An 11,900-nucleotide genomic window follows, 5' to 3' on the forward strand; every position below is an offset into this window, starting at 1 on the left:
CACGAGAGTCATTTTGGACTCAGATGGGAGGTAACACTTTTCCTCTACTCTGGGCCCAAGACATAGTAGAGAGAGTGTTTCATAGTTAATTGACTCAAACGAGGTATTGCAGTCACATCCTGATGATGTCTTGCGTATAGCTACAGATTTTTATGCCTCCCTACTCTCACCAGATCATGGCATAGTGGCCAGAGATGTTGCTAGACATGATATATGGTAGTGTATTCCTCTGTTGGTGAAACCAAATATGCGAGTCTCACCTGATGCACCCTTCATCAATATGAGATTCAAGACTCCACTTTTTTCCCTTCATAAAAACAAGTGCCCGGGTTCAGATGGGCTCTCTTTTTTTTTCATTGCTTTTTTGAATATGATTGGAAACCACGTTTTTTCATTGCTTTTTTAAATATGATTGGAAACCACGTTACTTAGCCCTGCAGGGCATCTAGGACTATTGAGTTATGCCAAACTTGACCTTGCTTCTAGGATAATGGTTGTTAACCACGTTCTAGTGGCCACATCATGATTTGTTGGCTCTTGTCAGTGCCACTCTAGTAATTGCATCACTCATCTTAAGAGGCCCATAAGGAATTTTCTATGGAGTGGACTAGATGGTATAGCAATCTACAGATGCTTTAGCCAAGGTGGGTTGGAAGACCTTGATTCTTCCCACGTGGGAAGGGGTTCTCGATATCATAGAATCAAACTTGCAGTGCAAGACTTTGCAAGATTGTGGTAAGACTTATGCCTAGGCAAGAGCCATGGAAAGACTTCTTTATCGCAACATACAGTCTTGTACTCCTTCGGGTGGAGACTGGATGAATAGCACCAGATGAATCTTTACCTCAGCCCACCTCAAATCTCCCTCTTCTCTGCTTATACCTGTTATCCTAAAAGTTCTTCGAAGAATTCCCCCCTCCTCTCTTGAAAAGATTCATAGACAACCCATCATGTGGAATGATAGCATACTTGATGAGCATGGGAGACCACTTGGCACTTCTCACTATATGCTATGGTCTAGATGGGAAAGGCCATGCCTCCTCTATGGGATCCTAGAAAGCTATCAAAAAACTTCAAGAGGATTGTAAATTGCAATTGGTAAGTCGCCTCTGGGGAAGACCAAGGAGAATCCAGCAACTTGATGCAGCCATCGTGGATTAGGTTGATATAGATGATAGGAATATGTCTTGCTCTATTTGGATGGGGGCTTTCACAGAAACATGCATTCCAATTCACGTCATAGCAATACGAAGATCATACAGTGATGCCTTGGTCTTTGATGTTCAGTCAGGGGACAGGCTGTCATGATATTCTATTAGGAGTTCCTTTTCAACCTGCCAGGACATAGGTTATGTTGAGCACGGCTTGGATTCACCATGGCACCTAGATCCGAAACCACTTCTTCTCTCTTTTGGAATCATGGAGGATTTGGTTTTATGGAGGAGTCCCAATAAAGACTTTACAGTGAGACTCCAGAGAGTGCGAGTGGATTGATGGAGGGCACGGAGAGAAGGGAATTCTTCTTTCGTTACATAGTCAATAATGCTAGAAGATTTCAGCTTCATTGTAGAGACTCGAGACTCTCCAGAACTCCTCATTGGGAGAATTTTCAGATTTCTACGGATTTGCAGAAAGTTTTTGGACGAGACTCGAAAAACCCCTCAGGCATAGAAAAATCACACTCTTCTTTTGGCTTTCTATTCATGGAGGGATTGCAATGAACCTGTGGCGGTCCAAGTTTGGGGTAGACTCTACGTGCCCTTGTTGCCTTTTGGATGTGGAGTCTATTCAGCATTGCTTATGGGATTGCAAACATTCGAGGATCATATGGAAGGAGATTGCCAAGATCTTCAATACATTTGCTTCTTTCCCCTTCTTTATGACTTCGGGCTCAGTGGCTTGACTTCTCTTTGGGGCCCTCTATCTTTTATGAGAGGCATGTCTCTTCTCGGGCTCTCTCGATTTGACGACATTAAGTTGAGTCGTGCTCTCTGGATGATGTTCCCTTATCACAATTCAAGCACGTGCATGCTTCTATTGATTCTTCTTGGGAGGTGCTGGAGAGTATTTCAATGTAACATATCTGGAAAGCCAAATGCACAAAGGCCTTCGATGGGTCCCAGGTCCCACTTTCTCAACATTCACCATTATCTAGCCAAATACTATACATATGCCGAAAGCCATTTAGGAAATGGAGGGGCTCCCCTTTTTCTCAGAGTCCACAGCAAGGTTGAGATAGCACTTTCAGCCTCATCCTTGGTTTCTCTCTTATTCGCTCTGAGGCGCTGTTTATTATCCCCTTTTAGGGTGTTCATTTCATGCTTCCATGATGTATTTCCGCCTTGAGCTTGCTTCTTTTTTCATATTTACTAGAAGTCCTTTTCTTGCAAATTGCAAGTACAAGGAGGAATTCAAAGAAATTCCAAAAGTCGGTATCTCTCGAAATCGAGTCCAATTTGAACAGCATCTTCATCAGTAATTCAAGCATATTCAATACTCCATTCAAGAAACACTCTAGAATATTTCTAAGCAAACCAAACCATAAAGGTATCCTCAAAAGGAAAAGCTGATCCAAGAGTTGACCCCTTAGTCAACACTTTACCTGAACTTCCAGCAGTGTGTATGTGTGAAACGGAAGCCATAACAAGGGCAATCCACCTTAGGTTGAATCCACAACCCTACTAGCAAGTCCAGAGTCCACTAGACCATGGAATGGACTGATTCCCACACTATACCCTTGCTGTCCCAAAATTTCAGAAGATCATTAAGATAGTATAAACTGAATTTTCAAAATTCATTGCATCTTCAATGCATAAATCAAACGTCTTTTCCTGCACATGTCGAGTACGACCATGACACGAAAAAAATGAAAAATCCATCTTCATCATACATTGGAGAACAACCAAATTATCATCATGCATAGAAGATCAATTTCCATCAAATTGCAGAAGATGACTCAGCAAGATCAGAAGTTCCCCTGGCTTTATTATTGGCAGTGATTTTATAATATTTGGCCACAAGGCCATTGATGTCGGAATATAAATCAAAATGCCCACCATCATAAGCCAAAAAAGCCCCATGTGATACAAAATCAACTACCAAAGGATTTCTTCAAAAAAACGACTCAACACATCGATGTAGTCCATCACTAGGATGTGGAAACTCCGCAATTTCTCATATCCTTGCATATCCAAAATAGTTTGTGGTATGCATTGATCCCCAATCTCTAAACTGCCTTTGGCGAAGTTCAACTGCTGCACCAATGCCATACCAATGAAATTTTGCATGCTTGCATTGTCAAAAAGAAAAAGGACTAGTCCATCCAAAACAGATCCTCTCATGAGAATCAAATCATGAGGAGCAAAAGACATTAAATACGTCACAAGAGAATACTGTCAACATACCTGAAACCTTCACGTCTACTATGTGAGCAGCACCCTTACCTCTCTTCTTTGGAGGCTGTGTTGACAAAGAAGGTCAATATTTTTCTTAGCCTTTCCTGCACTTGAAAGGAGGCAGGTTCGATGTGTTTGTGTGGCCCCTTTTGCTTAATTTTTCTTCTTTGGAGGCACCCTTACCTCTCTTCTTTGGAGGCTGTGTTGACAAAGAAGGTCAATCTTTTCCTTAGCCTTTGTGGGGTCCACGAAATCCTTACATGGCTACCTGCACCTGAAAGTAGGCAGGTTCGATGTGTTGGTGTGGCCCCTCTTTGCTTGATTTTTCTTTCGTCCATTACCCAGATCTTGAGACAACCATTGGCCAGTGCACCTTTATCCCCTCGAGAGGCGATAGTACTGCTCTGAAAGTCTTGGGATAATGCATAAGGTCTTCCAAAATCTCAAGGGTGTTGACTCTCACTTCATCCTGGTAGTCTTTTGGAAGACCACTATAGAAGAATAGGTGCCAGACTTGATCAGAGAAGGTAGGAAACTTACGCTGAAAAAGAAGGAACTCATGTGTATATGCCTCCAATGTATTACCCTGTATAACATGTCGTTTCACATGGGTGAGTTCTCAAACTCAACGAGTTCTTTAGCAAAATTGACCACGTACCCAACTTTGAAGTCCTACTACTTGAGAGGAGTCTTGGACTTTCGTTGCATTCAGCGAACCAAATCTGTGCGCTATTGCGCAAGCAGCCGTTACTCAGTGGTCTTCAGGATATTGCGTGACGCTGAAATGTGCTTCCCAATGGTTAACACAGATCGTCTCGTTGCTAGTCTTTTTTCTTCCCACTAAATCCCTCAGGTGCGAATGAAGGATGTTCCATGCATATCAGGCATGTTGAAATTGTTGCTATCGTTGAAGATCCATCATTGTGTAGCATTTCCATCATTTGAGCAAGCACATGGAGCGGGAGAAGGCTCTCACATTGCTATGCAGAATGCGATTGTACTTGAGGTTGTTCTTGATCATGCATCAGCACATTGTCATCATGAACTTCATGTGCTCTTCCTGCCACCCCAAAAAGGAAGCTCTTTCTTGTTGAGAATACGTAACATGAAGCACCGAGGCAGGGACCTTCTATATTCCTTTGGTACTAGACTTGCTATTCAGAGGTACGAAAAATCCCCCATTATGCAGCCACCAAGACTTGACAAGATCCAGAGAAGAAGAAAGAGATAGCATGCTGTTTTCAGCTTCAAATTTGCAGCAACCAGCTCGAAATTGCCTTTAGGAAGCCCAAAAACAGGTGCAAAATTTTCTTAATTTGAGAAACAGAGAGAAGACTGAGATAGAGCACGATCCATATACGGAGGGCACCAAGTTTGAGACCAATGGAGAGATCCATGGGTGAGAATCAAGCTCCAACAATGAGCAATATGGGTGGAGTAGTAGGCTGAAGGGGAAGGGCGAGTAGCTTGTAGTTAACAAGTGTGAGAAAGTTGGCTTTTAACAAAGGTGTGGTGTAGCATTCATGTGGAGAAAAGGCAACCACACCTTTCCAAAAAAGTGCAGTATGCTACACCAGACATGGCAAGACCATGCAAGTTTCCAAAGTACTCTTTACCATGTTTAAAAAGAGGTAGCACACAACTAGCCTAACTTCCACACTTTTAGGAAAGTCTAAAAAGCAACATGCCACAACACATCCAACTGTTTCAATTATTCTTCGTTCTCTACCTCTAGGGGAAATGTATCATCTTGATCATCAAAAGAAGGTGTGTTGTCTTCATACATGAACTAGCTCTTGAAGTCTGGATCAGCTAGACTTGAGCCAATAGGGTAGCTTATACTTGAAAGATTTATTGCTGCTGCAGGAGTTACTGCATTTGTTGACGAAAGTCAAGAGGAGTAAAGGTTTGTGCTCCAAAGGGTGTATGCATGAAGAGGCGTGTAACTTTTGTGAAGGGTGCAACCCTTGATGAGAGGGTAATGACAACGATATAAATAGAAGTGGCCTCTTCATAATCATAGCCTCTTTGGAAGAGTTGTGGCTCTTATGAAGGGTTGAGCCTCGAAGCATAGTTACCAAGGAACGGGAACGTTCCGGAAATTCGGGTGTCGGAACGGGAACGTTCCGGGAAGGGGAAACGGGGGATTGGGAACCGGAACACCACGTCATACATGACACATCATCATATGGCTCAAAATTATGTTAGAAAATGGAAGAAACTAACATTTTACAGCTTTAAAGTTTATATACAAGCTCTAAACTACCCATTTGAAAAAAAAAAAAGACGTTCTGGGGCCGTTCCGGTTCCGGCCTGCTACCTGGAACGGCGTTCCAGACGTTTTGGATGTCGGAACACCATCCCTTGGTATCTATGCCTCGAAGTGGCCCGTTGAAAGGCAAACCCTTCCACAAGCGATCATTCATCCAACATCCATAAGTGTGATGTTTTAGGAAAGGAATAAGTGACGGATCCCTTAGACTAGTAAAGGTGTTAGAAATGGTTTCCAAGCTTGATTGGTTGTAAACTTATGTCGACCTAGCAAAAGACCATTCTTTTAGTTTTATTATTGTAGAAGATCGACAAATGATCATACATTGCCAGATGAACCCAGCAACATGTCCAAACTCATTAATTAAATCAAACAAATAGTGTGGTTTTAACCTCATGATAGAAACCCACAAGGTTGATAGTCAGGTTATAATCCACCCCGTCAATTGTAGCAAGCCTGTACAATACAACTCATCTGTTTGCAACCTCCTGCTCACTTCATATTAGGTGAGGGTTGGTGGCAGTTACACCAAGTTCTCAGGCCATAATCTGCCACATCATCTGTGCATTGTTTAAGGAACAAGTAGCACACATGCAAACATGCACAAATTGATACACATGTTTGCAACACCTTGATAGGTTCATCATGCTTGGTAAGGGTTGTCCAAGTCTACAGCCACGCATGTCTGAACGTGGACCAACATACCTTAAATCAGCAGAACCAAATTGTGCAGCAGACCCAATCCCAAATTCTCCTCGTGTGTCAGCTTCAAATTTGTTGAGATCTGCCTCTGCATGAAATCCTGTACCTAAAACAGCCACTGCTAAAGCTGCCGCTATGCATCTTCCAATAGCTTTTGTCTCTGCAGCTGGCAAGCGTCCCTGCCAAACAGCTTAGATCAAAGCCCTCAAAAGATCATTTACTTGCTAAGACAGTATTGGAGAAGCTGGGCATTGTTGAAGAATACAAAAAGCATGGTGTTTCATCTGCTAACCATTAGTACTCTTCCATTGAGCTCAAAACAATATGAGTAATCAAAACTTTGTATGACAATGTTCTGACCAGAAAATGAAAATTGACTTAAAGGGAACCACGCCCTGCAGCAAAATAGAAAAATTTAAACAGAACATGACTCTGCACCTGAAACACAAAGTACAAAATACGACTACCTTATTGTGCTATCGTCTCCAACTACATTATCTAGAAGTACAGCAGCTCAAAACTTTAAGAAGCTGGAGGACATCTCAATAGAAGTCATTTTTCAAAACAATAAGTCAATTCTGAAACTCTTGAATGCATGACAACCAGTCTCTATGATCTCAATAGAAATCATCTGTCTAACAATATGTCAATTCTGAAACATGACAACCAATCTCTATTGTCGTGATTGTAAGATGATCCACAAAACCCACCTTGCGAGATGTGCCAACGTGGTTTGAAATATCTAATTGCGTGACAGAACTCCCTCCCAGAAAAGAAATAAATAAAAGTATTAAAATATCATTAAAATAAAGAAAAATAATAAATAAAATAGCATTAAAATATTAATGGGAAAACTGAGTTGTGACTTTTAGGGGGAGTTGTTCATAATCGATTGGAGCTAACAATAGATTATGAGGAAAACTGCCAAAAAATACATAAAGAAACATCACGATCGATTCTTCTCCACAGCTACATAATGCTCATTTTGATGAAGACGCTTCGTATTGAGGCCATCCGAATCCAAAGGAGCCAACTGAATTCAAAAAGAAAAATCACGACATATTCTTTGCAACAACACAAGGAATGTTTGTTCGTGATACAGACATCGTCCACGAGCTCAAAAACGTCAATGAGTGAGTCCACATGCTCTCCAGCTACTATGAAAGCTCGCGACAAGGCCATTCCCCTTGATACTACGATGTCAAGCGAGTTGCAATCACACTTGACGCTGCTATATGGAAGCAGCCCAAGATACATATCGAACAGATATTAAAACCGTCGAGTCAATCCTCAGCTATACTTCTTACACGGCTAGTCACGACGGAGAAACTAAAATTTTGTGCTGCTATTTGCTAAACTTGTTTTAAAGTTGATAAGCCAATGAAGAAGTTGTTGGAGGCAATGGAAAGACTGAGGCAGTCGAGAAGGGGACCTGGAGGCTGGTAATTGCTGCTATCGGTGGGAGAGCGGTGGGAGGAGCATCTAACGAGGAAGCGGGGGGAGGCTCTGTTGGAGGGAGAGGAGGTAGAGCTGGACGTGGAGCAGAAACGCAGGAAAGACGAGGAAGAGAGCGCAGTGATGGCTGCCATGTTTGAATAAATTGCTCCTCCTCCACCTCCATCTTGATAATTTGAACGCATTTATAAATTTCATCAGCATCCACGTCACTTGCATGCCACGTCGCCTCCCCATTACAGAGATGCATCTCCATTTTTAAGAGCTCGGTCCACCGCGGAAGCCGCCGCCCAGCAACCCCGTCATAGAGTGCTTGCCTCCCAGGGCGGCAGCTTGCCTTCACATCGCTCTACGTGCAGTGTAGGCCCATGGCACCTGCCTCACAATAGCGCCAAACTGGTGCATGCGTGGGTGGGTGGGTTTTTTGGCCTGCTGCCTCTAGCTAGGCGTTAGTGAAGGTTCCTCTTGGAGATGGGCAAAATTTCGAATTTTTTTAAGTTTTTATTAGTGAATTGTTGATTGGTACACTTGCCTTTTTGGCCTGCCCTAGGGAGGGAAGGCTTTAGTAAAGGCTACTTCCGTTCAGAAATGAAAATGATGTGGAAGTTTCAGTTGCTATTCTCATCCCTTAAATTTCTCCATCTTTTTCTCTACCTTCTCTATGTCACTCACCCCCCCCTCTCTCTCTCTCTCTCTCTCTCTCACACACACACATTTTGTTGGTGGAAATCTCTGTCTCTCACACACACACACTTTACGCCCTCTTTTCCATGCTACCCATCCAATTCATCTTCTTTTTCCTTATTTTGGATCTTGGGCAGGCCTTATGAATGATTTTCATCATTTATAGCTTGTTTTGTTTTTAATGATTGACTGAGGGCATGTGATCTCCACGTATTCCTCCCTCTTTCTCTCTCTTTCTATTTCAAGCCAAGGCCCTCTCCCCCTCTTCTCCTTTCTTCACATCCAAGTCTTCTCTCTCTCTCTCTCTCTCTCTCTCTCTCTCTCTCTCTCTCTCTCTCTCTCTCCAAGCTGTGCATCTGAGGCAGACCTTATGAATGCTTTATGAGCATTCATCTTGTTTTTCCTTTTTTTAAAGGATAGGATCTTAGAGGTAAGGGGCCGATTGGGGAACCAATTGCACGTCACCTAACGACTCATGCAAACACCAACTGCGGGTGCCACCTACATCGGCCGACTACTCACCCTCCATTGCTCTCATGAACTAAGGGGGGTTTCATACCCATTCACAAACGAGAGAGAGCCCCACATGGCAAGTCTCAGTCGATCCCAGAGACGGCATCATTGTGTCGAACTGTTTGAGGCATACACTAAGACAACTATAAACTCACAACTACAAACTCAAACCCTTGAAACTGAAGCTCAGCTAGAAGAAACTCGCCTTCCAAATCTTTATCCACAGCATGCAGACAAAACTCGTCGCTCACTAGCAACGCAATACCACCTTTCTCTACATGAGGGCAATTACAGTTCGTGCAATCTACAATCTTTAATCTGCATTTCAATATCTTCAATTTGCAATGCTGCTTCATTTTTCTCATCTGGAGTCTATCCGCTCATTTATTGAGCTTCTCTTTTTGAAGTGTGGTTCATGCAAGCATACCTTTTAGAAGTAGCAAAGACCAAACTTATAACATTAGTGATACCAATAATAGCGAAGACTAGCATAGTAACGACATAGCAGACTACAACTTCTTATGCATGACACACAATGCAACAAACTACGTCAATAAGCAAGAAACAACTAAAATACAAGAATAGAACCACATCAAGAATGACTAAGTTAACAAAAGAAACTTTCAAGAACTACACAACAACCACACTAGCCCAGAGTAGCTAGTAAGTGTAGGCAGAGACAATAAGATAGTAGTAGAGCACAAGAAAGACTACAATGTGGCAAATAAAATGGCAACACGCGACCTACAAAGCAACAAAAACATCAAGACATGCGAGTAAGAACAATAGCTACTAGAGGAATCATACAAACTCAACAACATGGCGATTGACTCAAGAATAGCTATGCAACAAACTACAATAACACTGTAGTAGCAAGGAAGCATATAAGTTGTGACCACAACTTGCAGCTATCATGACAAATAGAATCTGCAGCCAATTATTGGCACCAACTATGGCAAGAGACTCAATGCACATGGCTTTAACACTCTAAAATGGCTCGACTCTACATAGCATAACCATCAGTGCCTAAACAACTGAGAAGACACTGGGTCCCATACCATGACACTCAATTCTTCTAGAAGACTTGAAAGGCTCCATAGGAAGGCCAAAGGGATTGACGACCTTGGCATAACACACCCCCAACAATGTGATCATTGAAGTCTTCACTTTGAAAGTCTAACCCAGTTTTGGGGTCTTTTGGGTTCCTTTGCAAGCTCATCTCAAAGTATTATTTGAAGTCAAAATATGTATTGCACTAGCTGGATTGAATTACTATGCCATAGCTACCTCAATCTCCTCATGGCCTTTTCACCTGCTTCTAGAGCCCCCACATCTCCTTCGACAACTTCTCCACATACTTTCCATCCACAAGCCACATGGGAAACTTCCACATGGTAGATAGATCTTGTCCATTGACACATGGCAAGCAGCCGTGTCATCATAGGCTACATCAACCTAGCACATCATAGTGCCATGTCATCAATAGCAAGTCAAGGTACCATATTATTTACATACTCATCAAGTACCAAATCAACATCTATCATGTCATTATCCATTCAACAATTGCTGCAACATTAGCGTAGTCATCAAGTGCCATGTTATCAACTACATGTGGCCTACTATCGCATCATCAATATAGTCATCAAGTGCCATGTCATCAAGGTCATGTGGCATCATTTTGTGCCATACTATGCTACACAAGTACACATTTGTATGCAATATAAGCATGGATAGTGCCACATCAAAAAAGTGCCAAATGAACCTTCCGTAATATGAGCATCTACCCAAAAAGGATCTTACCTCATAAGCATTCCTTAGGTCAGGCTATTTTACAATTGTATGTATCTTGGTCAGGTCCATTCGGACACCTTCATGTGAAATAATGTGTCCAAGCAAATGAATTTCGGTTAGGAGGAATTCACTTTTCTTTTCATTGATTAGAAGAGCATTTTCATATAAAACTTGGAATACAATTTTCAAATGCTTCCTATGTTCTTCTTCATTCTTGATCATTCTTTTGGACAAAGTTTGATAAAATCTTCAAATGTCCATAGCTTTTGATCCATGAGGAATTTTGAGGTGCTATAAAAGCAAAAATGTGCAACAACTTAGGCACTACATGTTGGTCACATCAGATTTGATTTCTTAGATACAAATAGTTTAGTTTTCATTAATCCTAATCATTAAAAGCACATTTTGATCCATTTTGCCTCTTTAACCCAGCATATAACATGAACAAATATGTGTAGTCTACTTTTAGATTAGCCACTTTTTAAAATGCCAGATTAGTTCCTAACGCATTTATTCTACTTAAATCTATCGTTGATTTTCAAATTCATATACTTGACATACCATCTCAATACTTTGGCAGTGGGCAATTCATCACATCAATGATACACTTAACAAATTGAGCTTATTTTGGATTCAAGACGGCTATAGATATTCGTACCTCACATGCCAAGCTAGTATAGTCACATTATTTTTCCATTAGTTCTTGCATGTAGATAAGCCTTGCAAAGACTATTTTCCATTGGTTCTTGACATAGGTAAGCCTTGCAAAGAGTTTTGGCTATTCACAATATAATTTTGTCCTCTTCTTATTACAAGCTTTATCTTTGGCATGTTTGGCACATTATTCTATCATGACTTGGATCATACATTTTTTGAGAAGCCCTCTCACATCCATGTAAGTTGGATTATGGTTTTAAAAATAAATGTTTTGAGATGGAGTAGTACGGATTGAGCAGATGGAGCATAAGCCCCAGATAGTTAGCTCACAGATTTCTAAAACATGCTCAAGATTATGGATGCTCACAGATCAATAATCCTTATTTCCACATTCAACTTGAAGCATCATTACATCTTGATGTGGATAGACA

At 41.5% G+C, this 11,900-nt stretch overlaps 1 protein-coding gene across 4 annotated transcripts in view; it reads right to left on the minus strand.

The window, feature by feature from the left end:
• Nucleotides 1-7,969, minus strand: part of LOC147891330 (Pentapeptide repeat-containing protein) — a 43,143-nt gene extending 35,174 nt beyond the window's left edge. For 2 of the 4 annotated variants that reach the window (XR_015542589.1, XM_087389418.1), the window contains exons 1-2: nt 7,802-7,969; nt 6,373-6,559 (exon numbers count right to left, since the gene is read on the minus strand). Coding sequence is in view for 3 of the 4 variants with exons in the window: in XM_087389418.1 (XP_087245544.1) it covers nt 6,373-6,559; nt 7,802-7,958 (344 nt within the window). In the remaining variant the exon portion in view is untranslated. The remainder of the gene's footprint in view (nt 1-6,372; nt 6,560-7,801) is intronic. The other 2 variants (XM_087389420.1, XM_087389419.1) reach the window with 2 other exon arrangements.
• Nucleotides 7,970-11,900: the final 3,931 nt, after the last annotated feature.

This window comes from Dipteris shenzhenensis, chromosome 18 (assembly GCF_047967505.1).
Source record: "Dipteris shenzhenensis isolate YYH24624 ecotype China chromosome 18, Dip_SZ_1.0, whole genome shotgun sequence".
In the NCBI taxonomy this organism is placed as follows: domain Eukaryota; kingdom Viridiplantae; phylum Streptophyta; class Polypodiopsida; order Gleicheniales; family Dipteridaceae; genus Dipteris; species Dipteris shenzhenensis.